This window comes from Prionailurus viverrinus, chromosome F1, assembly GCF_022837055.1.
Source record: "Prionailurus viverrinus isolate Anna chromosome F1, UM_Priviv_1.0, whole genome shotgun sequence".
NCBI classification, from domain to species: Eukaryota; Metazoa; Chordata; class Mammalia; order Carnivora; family Felidae; genus Prionailurus; species Prionailurus viverrinus.
The window spans coordinates 27,979,579-27,996,097 of record NC_062577.1 but is presented as its reverse complement, the minus strand read 5'-3'; the positions used below and the strand labels follow the sequence as shown (position 1 = coordinate 27,996,097).

Here is a 16,519-nt window from a genome sequence, read left to right as displayed (position 1 = left end):
CCCTGATTTTTCTGCCCCTTCCCTACTCACGCTCTGTCACCCAAAATAAATAAATAAACTTAAAAAAAATTCCCTCTAATTTTTATTTTATATATTTTGAAAATGTTTATTTATTTTGAGAGAAAGACAAGTGGGGGAGGGACAGAGAGAGAGGGAGAGAGAATCCCAAGCAGGCTCCATGCTAAGCATGGAGCCCCACTCTCGGCTCAGTCTCACAACTGTGAGATCATGACCTGAGCTGAAATCAAGAGTTGGACACTTAACAACGGAGCCACCCAGGCGCCCTCTAAGTTTTTATTTTTTAATAGCAGCATGGGAAAATCTGAGGGGACAGCAGCAGTTAATGGGGCCTCTCATTCAGTCGATTCTCAAAAGCATGAACACCTGCAGAAAAGAAAGAACTAGAGATACATTGTGCTCTCCCTCCCCTACCTTAAAAAAAAAAAGTAACCTATAACTCTGTTTCTCTATAGATAGTAGATTTCACTGGTGAAATTTGGGAAAGGAGAACTGAAATAGAACTTTCTATGTTATCACATCAGAAATCTGTTAAGTCATTTCATAAATAAAATAATTTTTAAAAAACTATTTGAAAACAGAAATGTGTCAAGGGAAAGAAGAGTCTTGAAAAGGCGAGAAAGAAAATCCATAAGGAAATATGGTAGTGACGTTGGTTGCAAGAAAAGATGATTCAGCAATTTTAAATACTCTATCAGAGGACAGACTTAATTGAATGAGTGGCTTTGTTTATGAGATCTACAGGTTTTTGCTCTCATTAAGTGAAATTATCTGAAAAGATAACATTTATTTTCTGTAAAAATTATTTTAAGGGAATGTTTTAATGCAAGTTAAGCTTTTACTAAAGTGGTAGTCTATATAGGATTGTCACTGAAGTAATATTTAATTGAGGAATTTTATGCAAAGTAACTTTCACGAATAAGAAATTTCTGCAGGGTTGGTTCAATAAAGCAATAGCTATTATGCAACTTTTTTTGTAATAGGAAAGAATTATTAGGGAAAGTAATTTTTTGCATGCATCTTTTGGGACTTTGTGTAGTCCAGTTACAAACATCAGTACTTGCTAATGTAATGGAAGTATGCTTTTGTTCACTTCTCCATTTGGAAGATTTCTAGAAATGTCCAAGGTTAGAAGGAGTATGAAGAAAAAAAGGCAGTAGATGGTGACACTTTGTGATGCTTTGGTTTCCTTCATTTCTTGAGGGTTTATATTTGCTCTTAGGTATTTTGGTTCTGTAGCTTCAGTGTTGAGAATAAGGAGTATGTGAGTGAATAAATTAGGCATGATGAAGAGTCTCACCTTTGGGGCTCTAATTCTTACTCTGATAGACTATCTGCCAGTTTATAGACCATGTTATTATCATTATTGTGATTAAGTTGTTAACTTTTGCCCCTTAAGTTACTCTGCCTTTATTTAAAAATGGCCCTAACTAGAATAGAAATTTTATCTGCAGATTTAATTTAATTTAATTGTTTCTAAGAGCTACAGTCTTTCAAATAGCTCTTATATCTCGTTTATAAAGGCTTTGGGGATGGCATTTACCATATGCAAAGCCCATCACCCATTTCTTCCTTAAGCCGTTGGCAACATGGTGCCATTGTAATTTGATATGTTTTAAAAATATAAAAATAACATTGTTGTTTTTCCTATGATAGAATTATTTTCCCATATCGAAACTAGAAACTACAGAGAAGCAAAAAATATGAAAATTGAAGTCACTTGTAAGCTCACTGTCCAGAGACCGTTTCCTTTTCGAGTGTTGTTTTGGCTGTCTTAGTTGTTAGCTCCTCTTGCTCTGTCTTTTACTGGGACTCTTGGTTCTTTGCTGTCAGCTTTTGTCCCATTCACTTTTGTTTTAAAATAAAATCTCTTCTTCCATCCCAGTGGACTGTGTCATGGCACAACTAAGCTTTTTTTTTTTTTTTTTAACTTTTTAAAAAAATATTTATTTTTGAGAGAGACAGAGACAGAATGCAAGTGGGTTTGGGACAGAGAGAGAGAGAGACACAGAATCTGAAGCAGGCTCCAGGCTCCGAGCTGTCAGCACAGAGCCCGACGCAGGGCTCGAACTTACAAGCTGTGAGATCCGACCCAAGTCGGATGCTTAACTGACTGAGCCACCCAGGTGCCCCACAGCTAAGCTTCTTAAACACTTACTTTGCACTTGGTTTCCTCTTCCTTACTTCTGGCTGGCCTCTCAGTGTTAGGGTTTGCCATTGTTTTGTTGTTAGATTCCTCACATTACTGATGCTGAGAAACCTTTCCTGAGTGATTGCCACCTCTCTGCTGATGATTCCCAAATTAATACATCTTGCTTAGTTCTCACTCTTGAACTCCAAATCTGTGTCAAATATGTCTAAAATTGAACTTTGTTCTTATCTTAAAAGTTTCTTCTCCCTTTTTCTTCACCTTAGAGAGTAGGACCATGATTTATTCAGTTGCAAAAGCCCAAATTCTACTAATTATATTTGACCTCTCACTCTCCTTTACAAACTTCATCCCCAGTCCCTTCTCTCTCTATTTTTGTTGGTCTAATTGCTACTTCCTTTCAGTATGCTTACCTAAGATAAGAGCTTCTGTAGGTGCTCCTTCCATAACTCCCTTGGGCTTCCTTGTCTGCATCTATCACACTGTCTTGTGACATCATCACTGTGTTGGCTTATCCTGCCCAACTAGGCTGGGAAGTCTTTGAAGGCAGGTGCTGCGTTCTCATTTCTTCATCCTTTGTGCTTACAGAGAGCCTAGCACAGAATAGGCTCTTGAAAATAATTGTTTTGATGACTATTTTTGTTGTTGAGTAAATAAATGAAAGGAAGCATCCAGAGGAGACAGTTTAGATTAATTCATATTATAGTCTGACTAGTCTCCTAGGATTAATAACTATATTAAAAACAAGAAACTCATCATGGTAGAATTTTAGGCAGTATGATAAAGTTTAGTGAAGAATTTCTTACATGCAGAGAGTAATTTTTTGACAAGAGTCTCTTAAATCACACTTGATTACCTGCATGGCCTAAGATTTGCTTATTGGCGTTACACTCTATTGAGTTCGTTAGAAGTTCTTAGGTTTTTAAGAAGCAAAGACCCTAGTATACCAGTAATGAAATTTAAAACTCAGTTTTACCCTATTTGTGGAGACTGAGGGGCCGAATCAGTGATATCAAAGTTGTGTCAAATCTGTTTTCTTTTTACTAATTTAATCTGAATAAGGTTAAATAGTAATTCAAGTTAATGGAAGTAAACTTTACGTGTTTTATAATCTGGATGACTTATTTTCTGTGTTGAAATATACGAGGTTTCATGGTATTGTTTTCAGGATTCATCTTGCCTTAAGAAATCTTTACTATTACTTTTAACTGGGATTTGTGAAATAAGATTTATGAAATGTAAACGTTCAGGTTAATTACTTGCTACACAACCATTTCTTTTTCCATATTAATTAGTTTATCCTTCTAGGCAAATGGTGTGTGGGTATTTGATGTTTAAACATTGTCTAAATTAATTATTTTGTGTGTATAAACATGCTGTTTTTGAGACAGAATATGTATTTTGACATCTGGCTTGTTTCAGGCCAATAGTAATTGATTTTTGAAGAGGTTAAGTGACATTTTAGATAGACCTTCTTTGTACCAGGTTGAATATTTTTGCAGTATGAAGAAAACAGTACTTGTTTAAGTTTTTTTTTTTTTTTCAACGTTTATTTATTTTTGGGACAGAGAGAGACAGAGCATGAACGGGGGAGGGGCAGAGAGAGGGAGACACAGAATGGGAAACAGGCTCCAGGCTCCGAGCCATCAACCCAGAGCCTGACACGGGGCTCGAACTCACGGGCCGTGAGATCGTGACCTGGCTGAAGTCGGACGCTTAACCGACTGCGCCACCCAGGCGCCCCAACAGTACTTGTTTAAAATGAAATTTAAAAACCAAAGCAGAAAAGTTAGAGAAAGAATTGCTGTTTTGCATGGTGTGTGTGTGTGTATGTGTGTGTGTGTGTGTGTGTGTGTCTATAATTTTATTTTAGAGATAGAGAGTGTGTGCGCGAGTGGGGGAGAGGGGCAGAGGGAGAGAGAGAATCTTAAGTAGGCTCCATGCTTAGTGCAGAGCCTGACACAGAGCTCAATCCCACCACCCTGGGATCATGACCTGAGCTGAAATCAAGAATCGGACACACCCGACTAAGCCACCCAAGTGCCCCAGCTACTTTATATTTTTAATTAACTATTATTATTTAATTTGAGACAGTTAACTATGTTGGTTCAAACATATATTTGTTTGCCTTTGCATGACAGTTTGAGCTCTTTAATGGAAAAAGATTATTTGTTCAGATATCTGAACCTATGTAGTTTCACTGTGGGGTACACATTTAATTTTCCTTTCTCTTTAGATAATCGTATGGAAGAGATACAGTGACTTTAAGAAACTACACAAAGAACTATGGCAAATTCACAAAAACTTATTCCGACATTCAGAATTGTTTCCTCCATTTGCTAAAGGGATAGTGTTTGGTAAGTGACGATTTTGAAATTGTGACTTTAAAAAGTGATGATTGGCTAATCATGTGTATGTGCTGAACCCTGAAATACTGTACTGTGAAATCAAAAGCCCTTTATAAAGATCATTCACATCATGCAGCATGCACTTGAAGTTATTTTTTCACGTTCGTGGTATAGGTTGATTACTCAGAATGCATTTATTCTTCCCTTTTGTGAAACAACACCATACCAACAACTCCAACTCCGGCCCGTCAAGCAAATAAAAAATAAAAACATGTGGGAACACAACAAGAGATGATATTGAATTATAGTTCTGAAATTTGGAGATTTTGAAAAGTTTTTACTTTGTATATTTTTTCTGATACCTTCCTTATAATGTGAATGGTTGTGGTTTGAGGCACCCAACCAGGCCAGATGCGGACATTTTGGGATGGGCTCTGGGTATACTGATTGAGTAACACCTGTTAGGTTCGTGGCTTTGCAAGATGTTAACACAAAACTGAGGCACAGAGAGTCTCGGTCCTCTGTTCCTGCTTGCCCTGCTGCCGGTGGTGTGTGTGTGATAGATACTTCAATGGCGCTCATGCTCTAGCAGATTCTGTTGCCAGTTCCTGCCTGCGGCTCCCTGCCTTCTGCTCTTGACATGCTGACACCACAGCAGAGAGTTTCCTGCTTATCAGTCCCAGCCTGCATGTTCTTGTCCCTCAACTTTGGCCTTCCTGCCATAGGACAGCTCTAGCTGGGGTAACCCAGCTAATTTTCTCATTCAGTGTGCCGCAGCCACACTATCTCCAGTGAGATGTGAACTCCAACTTGAGAAGGAGATGCTCCTTCCAACTCTTGCCTCTGGTTCTCTCCCTGAACTCTAGGGTATTCCTTAGAGTTCTCTGTTCTTCCCTTTTAGTAGTTAATCCTGTGCAAATAGTTAATGATTCTTTGTAAGACTTTCTCTGTTCAAATTGCTGTGTGGACTCCATTTTCGGGGTGGACCCTGGCTGCTGCAGAGACCATTATTTGGGTAGTAGATATACTCATTGCAAATCGCTTTTGTGTTCTTTCAGCAGATGGAGTCAGGAAACATGCATTTATGCACATTGCATACATTGTACATACTTGACTCATATGCACATCTGCATACATATGTGTATGAGCGATGTATACATTTATATACACTACATGTATATATTTTACAATTGTTTGTAATAGCTTTTCCCAGCAAATTTTTGTATGTTCACTTCTATTCCTGCCCCCTCCATCCCCTAAGATTTTGGATTTCTGGTCTTGGTTAGAAATGTCTCCCAATTCCTCCATTTGCTCATGAGATGATTTTTAGAGCTTAAAAAAATTAAAAAAAAATTTTTTTAATGTTTATTTATTTTTGAGAGAGGGAGACACAGAATCTGAAGCAGGCTCCAGGCTCTGAGCTGTCGGCACAGAGCCCGATACAGGGCTCAAACCCACGAACCACAAGATCGTGACGTGAGCTGAAGTTGGACGCTTAACCAATTGAGCCACCCAGCCGCCCCTAAAAAAATTCTTTTTAATATCCATGTGGAATTTATATTTGAATGGGATGTCAGATAATACTTCATTTTTATGTTTCTTTCAGATGGATAGACATCTAAGGTATTTATTAAATAATATGTATTTTTCCCAATGAAATGGATGCCGTCTTCATTACACATTAACTTTTCACATGCATTGCCACTAATTAAAAGTTTTTTCTTTTGTGGCATTTGTTTATTTTTATAGTAATACCTATTTCTGTACCATGTTGATTTTTGTGCAGTGGCTTTGTAGAGTATATTCTGATACCAGCTGTAGTTCTCATTGACATTGGGGAAATTGCTGCCTTTCAAGATAGGCCTGGAATTCCTAGGGTTTTTATATTGGTAATTCTAAGAAGCCATGCCAGTTATCTGTTTATTTCCTCTTAGCTTCAAGTTCCTTCTTTCATTTTCTGTTCTACATGAATGGATTGGACTCTTTCAGAATTTTTCCTTTATAGAGTATGCTGTTCACAGTCGAGGATGCTGGAAGGGGCACTGAAGGAGGGTAAAGGGGCTTCTCTTCCATCTTCCAGTGTGCTATGAATTTTGTTTTTCTTTTTGCTCCCCCTGCACTGTTGCCAGAGGCATTTTGCCTCAGCTGTACACCTAAAGCACAGTCTGCTGATAAGCTTGCATCCCCAGCCAGTTTGGTGGCCACTTAGTTGAGTACCCCAAGGCACCCCAGATCTATTGGAGAGTGGGCTTCTGACTCTCTGACTTCCTGAAGGTTGTTTCCTGCAGGCACTGTGAACCCCAGACCTTGTTGCTTTGCAGGTGAGCAGGCTCCTGATTCCCCGCTCTCCTGCATGCCTATCTGCCGGCCTTGGCCTGCCTTTACCCCAGAAACTTGTTTCCCACGACCTTTCCAACACAGACATTGTGTACTCCAGGCCTTGTGTTACTTTGCTTGTAAGTGGGCTCCCGGCATTGTGACTCTTGTGTTGCTCGTCTCCTAGTCTTGTCTCATGTGAACTCTGGAGGGGTCTTTCTTGCTTTCCTGGCACTGTGGCCCACCTCTGGCCCAAGAAATCCAGCTAACTTTAACTTCTCTCCCATTCAGTGACTACAACCACATCTTCTCCAGGAGGATCCCAATCCCAGCTTTGGGGAGGGTTCCCCTTCCAGGTTGTTCCTTCCTTGGATACTTTCCTTTTCCCTGGGGTATTCTTCAGAGTTTTAATAAGTTAAACTGTTGTCTAATAGTCTTTATATTAAGCTTTCCTTGTTCAAATTACTATGTGGATTTGGTCTCTACACTGACCCTACTGATGCTCTCTTTGATTTAGGAAGAAGTCTGAATGATTTGAAATTATCCAGTTTCCATCGGCTTGTAGTTTACACGGAATAGTGATTTTTTCAGGTTGATTGCAGGACCACAGTATTCACTGAGCTTTATTTACACTTGCTTCTGCAGGATATTTTGCATGTTTCACAACTCCTTGAGATCTGGGGACAAGATACAGAGACACATAATGGTATAGTAACATCAGTGGCATTTATGCCATTATTCCAGAATGGAGTGGCCATCAACAGCTTTTTTGCTACAATTCTTTAATGTTAACAAATACTTAATATTAACAATTCATGATAGGGGCGCCTGGGTGGCTCAGTCGGTTAAACGTCTGACTTCGGGTCAGGTCATGATCTCACGGTTTGTGAGTTTGAGCCCCGTGTCGGGCTCTGTGCTGACAGCTCAGAGCCTGGAGCCTGCTTCAGATTCTGTCTCCCTCTCTCTCTGCTCCTCCCCACCCAGACTCTCTCTCTCTTGCTCGCTCTCTGTCAAAAATTAATAAACATTAAAAAAAATTGCATGATCTATAATGATATCTTGAAATATAACTAATGTAAAGAGATATCTGAGGTTCATAATTACAAAGGATAGCATTTGTATTTTCTTGGGTGAAAAGCAATTGAGGGATGTGGTCAGTAGCAATAGGACCATTAGTTTTTATGACACCATCGTTTTGTTCCTCTAGGAAGCATTAGGGGATCCATAAACTCTCGTTAATCTTTGCTTGCTTTTGGGTCTTGGAGCCCCAACATTCCATGGTGTTCACATTTTTGGTGCCTTCTGTTCATCGTTATTACCCAGTATCTATGGTTTCTTTCTTGTTTTCCTGACAGTTTTCGGATTAAAAGTATAGTTGTGTTTTGCCATTGAGCTGCTACCTCTTGGGACCATGATTTTGCTGCTATTAAGAGTCTTCTTTGATTAATATCAACCCAACCATAATTATGTGGAAATTTTAAAAGCACACTTAATTCAAGAAACATTTTAAAAATAGGCACTGTGGGTATGATGACTCAGCTTCTGTCTTTAAACTTAGTCTTCTGTAGCTAAGTGAGCATTATGATCTAGAAATTCTGAAAGAGAGGTTCTTTAGTATGTGGCATCCTTACCATCAAGTTTTTAAGTTTTGTGGTAGTCTACTTCTTTTAAAGATTTTTTAAAATTGAAGTACAATTGACATATAATATGACATGAATTTCAGGTGTACAACATAGTGATTAAACATTTACATACATTATGAACTCCATGCAATGATAGTACCATCTGTCATCATGCAAAATTATTAAGATATTATTGACTGTATTCCCTATGTTATACTTTACATCCCTGTGACTTATTTTATAACTGGAAGTTTATACCTCTTAATCCCCTTCACCAAATATATTTTGCCTCTCTCTAAACTCCTTCCCCTCTGGCAACCACAGTTTTGTTCTCTGTATTTATGAATCTGTTTGTTTCGTTTGCTCATTTGTTTTTTAGATTCCATATGTAAGTGAAATTGTACTGTAAATGTCTTTCTCTCACTTATTTCACTTAGCATACTACCCTCTAGGTTCATCTGTATTGTCATAACTGGTAAGATTTCGTTCTTTTTTATGGCTGAGTAATATACCATTGTGTGTGTGTGTGTGTTTATGTATACCACATCTTTTTTTTTTTTTTATAGTTTATTTATTTATTTTGAGAAACAGAGCACAGGAGGGGCAGAGAGAGAGAGACAGAGAAAGAGAGAGAGAGAGAATCCACACTGCCAGTGCAGAGCCAGAAGTGAGGCTTGAGCTTACGAACCACAAGATCATGACCTGAGCTGAAATCAAGAGTTGGACACTTAACTGATGGAGCCTCCCGGGCGCCCCAGTACCACATCTTCTTTATAATTTCCTTTGTTGATAGACACTTAGATTGCTTCCAGATCTTGGCTGTTATAAGTAATATTGAAATGAACATGGGGTGCATATTTCGTTTTGAATTAGTGGTTTCATTTTCTTCAGATAAATACCTAGAATTGGAATTGCTGGATCTTATGGTGGTTCTATTTTTAATGTTTTAAAGAACCTCCACACTGTTTTCCACAGTGGCCGCACCAGTTTACATTTCCACCAAAAGTTGTAAGAGGATTCCCTTCCTCCACATCTTTGCTAATACCTGTTGTTTCTTGTCTTTTTTTTTTTTTATTTAAAACAAAAAATTTTTTTTAACGTTTATTTATTTTTGAGACAGAGAGAGACAGAGCATGAACAGGGGAGGGGCAGAGAGAGAGGGAGACACAGAATCCGAAACAGGCACCAGGCTCTGAGCCGTCAGCCCAGAGCCCGACGCGGGGCTCGAACTCACGGACCGCGAGATCGTGACCTGAGCCGAAGTCGGACGCTCAACCGACCGAGCCACCCAGGCGCCCCATGTTTCTTGTCTTTTTGATCACAGCCCTGACAAGTGTGAAGTAGATATCTCATTGTGGTTTTGATGTGCATTTCCCTGATGAGGAGTGATAAGCATCTTTTCATGTGTCTGTTGGCTATCTGTGTGTCTTCCTTGGAATATGTCTACTTAGATCCTCTACCCATTTTTTTAACTGTATCATTTTTTTTTTTTGGTGTTGAATTGTATGAATTCTTTATCTATTTGGGATATTAACCCCAGTGACACCCTACTTTAATTATGACGATGCAAATAATTAAAAAAATTCCCCAATCTGAGGAGTTTTAAGAATCATGCTTCTGAACTCACACCAAAAGATGTTCTTGGTATATTCTAAAAAATAAGAAACCTCCCTCATACTTAGCTGTCTTTTCCTCCCTCTTTCTCTCTGTTTCCTAGACACAACTGTGTGATTAGAGGCTGCTTTATTCTCACTTATGTCAGGACCAAGCCTGACACATAATTGCCTAAAAAATAAGTTGAACAAAAAGAATGAGTTAGGATTTAAGAGACGAAGTAGTTATATGCAGTGAGATCATTGAAAGTCAATCTCAAGGCAAAAATTAAAAAGTTAGGTTATACTTAGTATGGGGATATAAAGGCACAACAGGAAGAGTATAAATTTGCACAGTTTTTGGAAGTCAGTTTAAAATACATCTTTTTCGGGGCGCGTAGGTGGCTCAGTCGGTTAAGCGTCCGACTTTGGCTCAGGTCATGATCTCACAGCTTGTGAGTTTGAGCCCCGCGTCGGGCTCTGTGCTGACAGCTCGGAGCCTGGAGCCTGCTTCAGATTCTGTGTCTCCCTCTCTCTCTCTGACCCTCCTCCGTTCATGCTCTGTTTCTCTCTGTCTCCAAAGTAAATAAATGTTAAAAAAAAAAATTTACAAAAAAAAAAAATATATCTTTTTCTAACAAGGCTGTTTTTAATAAATTTTACTACATATCTGTTCTCACCTCTGCATAAGAGATATTTATTAATGAAAAAAGATATTTATCAATGATTGTTAGATGTTTTAGTCTCAGAAGTCTCCTTAGCAATCTTAAAAATTATTGAACATCTCAAAATACTGTTTATGTAGTTGGACCTGTTAATATTTACTAGAAATTTAAAAATATTATTGTATAAAATGAAAAATAGAGTATATTACAAGTTAATATTTTTTTTTATTTAAATTAAAAAAAAATTTTAACTTCTATACCCAACGTGGGGCTCAAACTCATGACCCTGAAATCAGGAGTTGCTGCTGTACCAACTGAGCCAGCCAGGCCTCCTCTGCATATTAATATTTTTATGAAAAATAGCTTTTCCAAAGGAAAAAAATTGTAAGAATGGCATTAACTTACATTTGTGAGTTAGTGCTTAGATCAAGAAAAGACAGCTAGATTTTCATATTTGCTTCTGGATCCATTTGGTGGTGACACATTGCTTTAATTGAAGCATGTGGAGAAAATTCAGGGTCATGCAGATGATGTAGTTGAAAAAGGGAGGAGTATTTTAATAGCTTTTCAGATAATTGAAGATACACCCAAACTTAGTAAGTTGTAATTTCTTAAAAGTTTAGTTGCGTTATGGAATCTGAAATCCTATCAACAAACCTTTGGTACTTTGTTATATTAGAATTCATTATTTCGGACTTTGTTGTATTAAAATTCATTAATCTGTCTTAAATTTGAATGCATCTTTTACCTGTGCATGACCTTGTAATATCATGCGTTGGTCACGTGAAAAATATCAGTTCCCTTAGTTATGCAGATGTTGCATATGTTGACCCATTTAATTGTATAATATCCCCGAATGGTTAATAGTACCACAGATCTTTAAAGGAAATATTTTAAGTATTAGAAAGCTGTCAAGCTTGCAGCGACTTAATGCCTTGAATTCCATCACTGACAACAATGCTATTGGTAGTTTTCCTTGAGGATTGGGCCCACTTTATTTATGTGGGTTTTTTTCTAATTTTTATTTTTGAGAGAGACGGAGACAGAATGTGAGTGGGTTAGGGGCAGAGAGAGAGGGAGACACAGAATCCGAAGCAGGCTCCAGGGACTGAGCTGTCAGCATAGAGCCCGACACGGGGCTCGAACTCACGGACCGCGAGATCGTGACCTGAGCCGAAGCCGGACGCTCATCTGACTGAGCCACCCAGGCACCCTGTTTATGTGGGTTTTGTCTTGTTTTGTTTTGTTTTGAGGAAGTTTCTGCCAGATATCCAAATCTCAATGGTTGAAGTTTTTTTTTTTTTTCTAGAAATGATCTCAGGAGTTGAAATTTAGTAAAGTTAATAATTTTTATTGCTTCATCAAGGTCATTCTTAAGTGAAACTGGCATTTAAAAATTTTTTGAGTATGAGTGAGTAGCAGTCAGGAGTATGGTGATTACTAGTAAGTACAGTTTGGTGCCATTGTCTTGATTCATGCTCCGAGGTTTGCAGTTTTACTGCCATTGCTTTTAGTTGATCTGTGCAGATGTCGATGTGGTGAAAAATGCAACTGTTGTCTTAATAGTATTATGAAAATGGTTCTGACCTTGTCGATCCCTTGCAAGGCCTTTAGGGAACCCCAGCAGTCTGCAGATCACATTTTGAGAATGTACACACACACACAATTGTGTGCACACATAGGTACATGCATATGGGTGTTCTTTGCAGCATTTTCATAGAAGAAAACTGCACATAAGCTGAATTTTCTCATTATGTGATTGTACAGATATGCCATAATGTTTAGCCAATTAATGGACTTATTTAGCTATTTGAAATATACTGGTGTGGAAAGATGTCCAAGCTATATTTTTTAGACACAGACAACAAATGTTGCACAGCAGTACATTTGGTGAGATCCCATCTGTGTTTGAATAGACATACATAATTGTGTGAAGACATAATCTGCACACATTTGTGTAATGTATGGACCCCCTCAGGGTGTGGGAGGAAGGAAATTTTATTTTATACCTTCTGTACTGTGGAATTTAACTGCATCCGTATATCTTTAATATTGGGAGGTACACAGCCCAGCTTCTTAAACAAACGCTTGTCACTGAAAGGGAGTAGTTTCTAAACGGGTCGAGATTTGTGGCTGCTGTCGCTGTTGCTAATGGATTATCTTCAACTTTTCTCCACATCCTTACATATTGTAGAATGAAAGTTTCTTATTAATCTTAATAAGTAAGCAATTTATCTCTCTTAGTAAATGGTACAGTCCATTTGTAATACTTGATAACTGCAGTGAACCCTGCAGGCAGCAGCTGTGGTTGGGGTGGGGGTGGATTGTTGGTTAATCGTCTATATTTTTAACTCCTCTCACATTTTTAGTATGTAAACTTCAGTAGCAAAAGAGAATCCTATCACAATTTACACAACCATCAAAAATGTAGTGACTATTCTCGTGGTATAGTGAAAAAAAGAACATGCCTTTTGGAATCAGATGGCTTTAGGCCCAGATCTTCTAACCATTATTTACTAGCAGTGTGGTTGTATACAAATTAACATCTGAGTCTATTTTCTTATTGTTAAGATCGGGATGATACCTTTGTGTTCTGTGGATTATCTGCCATGTGTCTAGCTCAGTGCTCGACACATACCTGCTATTGTTAGCTATCCTCTGTTGCTCAGTTTACCTCTAATGTACCTCTGGTGCTCAGTTTACCTCTAATGCTCTCTTGTGTCTCTGACTTTAGTGTTGTACTGCTCTGCTGTGAACTTTCTTGGTAGCCTCTCAGACCATAAGAAGTCTCCTTAGGAAGTTTTCCATTTCCTTTAGGCTTAGTTGTTTTCCCCTTCCAGTTGTACATCTCACCGGTAGGTATATCACTGGACTTATTTTTTTCAATTGTTTTTAATTTGCAGAATTTTTAAGATTACAGAAAAACCTGCAGAAGAATAGTGTGGTAAATACTTTTATACCTTTGGCCCTAGTCCATTGATTGTTAACAATTTGCCACATTTTTTATAACTCTCTATGTATCTCTTGTTTTCTTTCTGAACCATTCAAGTTGCAGATATTGTAACATTTCACCCCTGCGTTTCATGTATCTATCCCCTATAACCATAATCCCATATCACACTCAAGAAATTTAACACTGATACAATGATATTATCACATATGCAGTCCATATTCATATTTCCTCAGTTGTTCTAAAAATGTCCTTTTTAGGTTTGTTTTTGGATCTAGGATCATGCCTCTAGGATAATCTAGAGTATTCCTGTACATTTTTTGTCTTTCGTGACAATGACATTTTTAAAGTGTGTAAGACATTTGTTTTGTAGGTTTCAAAGTCTCCACCTGTCTGATTGCTTTCTCAGGACTAGATCATTGTTTTGTTTGTTTTGTTAGATCTGTTATCTCACTTTGATTTCCTATGAGAAAGAGAAAAGCAGTTCCTGACAGCTAAGAGAGAATTGGCCTGGTGCTACCTATTCATTTGACCTTGGTGTTTCCTAGAGTTGGTCTGGCATTCACATCTAGGCTGTGGTGTTCTCCTGTTGAACATAAGCAGTTTCACAGAAACATTAGACAGGGCCACTCTGTGTCCTTGGATCAAGACAAAAGCAAGACCATAGACAAGATCATGTCTGAACACAGACAAAAACATCAACATTGGTAAAGTCACAAAAATGATCAAGCATATCCTCATCCTTGCCACCGTAAGTGACTATTGCTTCTTTATAAATTATAGCCTTAGCTTCTCTTCGTTCTTCTTGCCTCATAGTAAGATTTATTAAAATTAGGATTATAGAATTAGATAGAATTCATAGAACCATAGAGTTATCTCTACTTTCCAACAGAATCAACACCAAAGCCCCTACTTCTTTAAACCTTTCCCAAAAGTACCTAACACAAGCCCGTATCCTGTAAATCCATTCTAACACCCTCTTCATGAAATCCTCCAGGGTTCCCAATGGCATTCATTTTCCCTCGTTACAAGGAGTAATTAATCCAGCTCATTCATTTACAGGTATATTCTTGGTGCTGTTGACTAGAGAGAATTCACACCCAAGAACCTTGGCCTCTCGGGGTGCCTGGGTAGCTCAGTCGGTTGAGTGTTGGACTCTGATTTTGGCTCCGGTCATAATTCCAGGGTCATGGGATGGAGCCCCATGTTGGGCTCTGCACTGAGCATAGAGCCTGCTTGAGATATTCTCTCTCTCCCTCCCTCTCTCTCTCTCTCCCCCTCTCTCCCCCTCTCCCCGTCCACTCTCCCCGTCCCCTCTCCCCTCCCCACTTCCCTTCCTCTCCCCTCTCCCCAACTAGCATATGTGCTCTTTCTTTCAAAAAAATAATTAAAAATAATATTAAAGAAAAAAAAGAATCTTGACCTCTCTTTGTTTTTACCCGGAATGAATTTTTGGTTCAGTTAAGAATCAGCATCGGGGCGCCTGGGTGGCGCAGTCGGTTAAGCGTCCGACTTCAGCCAGGTCACGATCTCGCGGTCTGTGAGTTCGAGCCCCGCGTCAGGCTCTGGGCGGATGGCTCGGAGCCTGGAGCCTGTTTCCGATTCTGTGTCTCCCTCTCTCTCTGCCCCTCCCCCGTTCATGCTCTGTTTCTCTCTGTCCCCAAAATAAATAAACGTTGAAAAAAAAAATTAATAAAAAAAAAAAAGAATCAGCATCAAGCTTTTCTAGCTAGTTTCTTACTGGTCAAGGACAGCTTTTCGTTCCATATAACCAGTTTTTGATTGTTGACATTTGCATTTTTAAAAAGTTGCAAGCTCTGATATCCGGATGTTGTTCTACATAGAAAAAAAAAGAATATTCCAAAGATTGCTTATAAATCTAAGAGAGACACCCTTATTTCCAGTGATTTACCAGCTTAAATAGAATGTTTGAATCTAATTTTTCCTCCCACAGCTTTTAATAAAGAAAGCATTGTTGGGTAATTGGGAATGGGGGACTGGCTTATATATAATGTATACGTACTCACACACGAATAATATAGTATCTAATATTGCACAGGGGCGCCTGGGTGGCTCAGTCGTTTAAGCATCTGACTTCGGCTCAGGTTATGATCTCGTGGTCTGTGAGTTCGAGCCCCGCGTCAGGCTCTGTGCTGACAGCTCAGAGCCTGGAGCCTGTTTCAGATTCTGTGTCTCCCTCTCTCTCTGACCCTCCCCTATTCATGCTGTCTCTCAAAAATAAACATTAAAAAAAAAAATTAAAAAAAAATAATATTGCACAGGAAACCTTCTTATGAAAAGTATGTTTTGCATTTTCTATTGCAAATTACTTATAATTTTTCTACTCTGTTCACAGGAAAATAAACATTGACCCTGTGAATGGAAATAAAAAGTGGTGATAAAGAAGTTACCTGTTTATGATTTCTCATTGTTACTGCTTTCAAGTGCAGTTTAGATGATACTAAAGGACCAACAACTAGAGAATAGCCACTAGGGTGTTGGCTACCATTAGGATGCCTGTTGGATCTTGCTACTTTTTAAAAAAAATTAAAAAAAAATTTTTTTTTTTTTTTTTACGTTTATTTATTTTTGAGACAAAGAGAGACAGAGCATGAACGGGGAGGGTCAGAGAGAGGGAGACACAGAATCCGAAACAGGCTCCAGGCTCTGAGCCATCAGCACAGAGCCTGACGCGGGGCTTGAACTCAAACCGCGAGATCATGACCTGAGCCAAAGTCGGACACGTAACTGACTGAGCCACCCAGGCGCCCCAAAAATTTTAAAATTAGGTGCCTTTGTTAAATACATTAAGGCCAGTAGTTATTCGATTAAAATTCATCTGCTTCTTGTTTATGTTAC

The 16,519-nt window shown here is 38.6% G+C and overlaps 1 protein-coding gene across 7 annotated transcripts in view; it reads left to right on the top strand.

The window, feature by feature from the left end:
- RPS6KC1 (ribosomal protein S6 kinase C1) overlaps positions 1-16,519 on the top strand; it is a 380,719-nt gene that overhangs the window by 14,781 nt on the left and 349,419 nt on the right. For all 7 annotated transcript variants that reach the window (XM_047840895.1, XM_047840893.1, XM_047840894.1 and 4 more), the window contains exon 3: positions 4,404-4,524. In XM_047840895.1, coding sequence (XP_047696851.1) covers positions 4,404-4,524 — 121 coding nt within the window. The remainder of the gene's footprint in view (positions 1-4,403; positions 4,525-16,519) is intronic.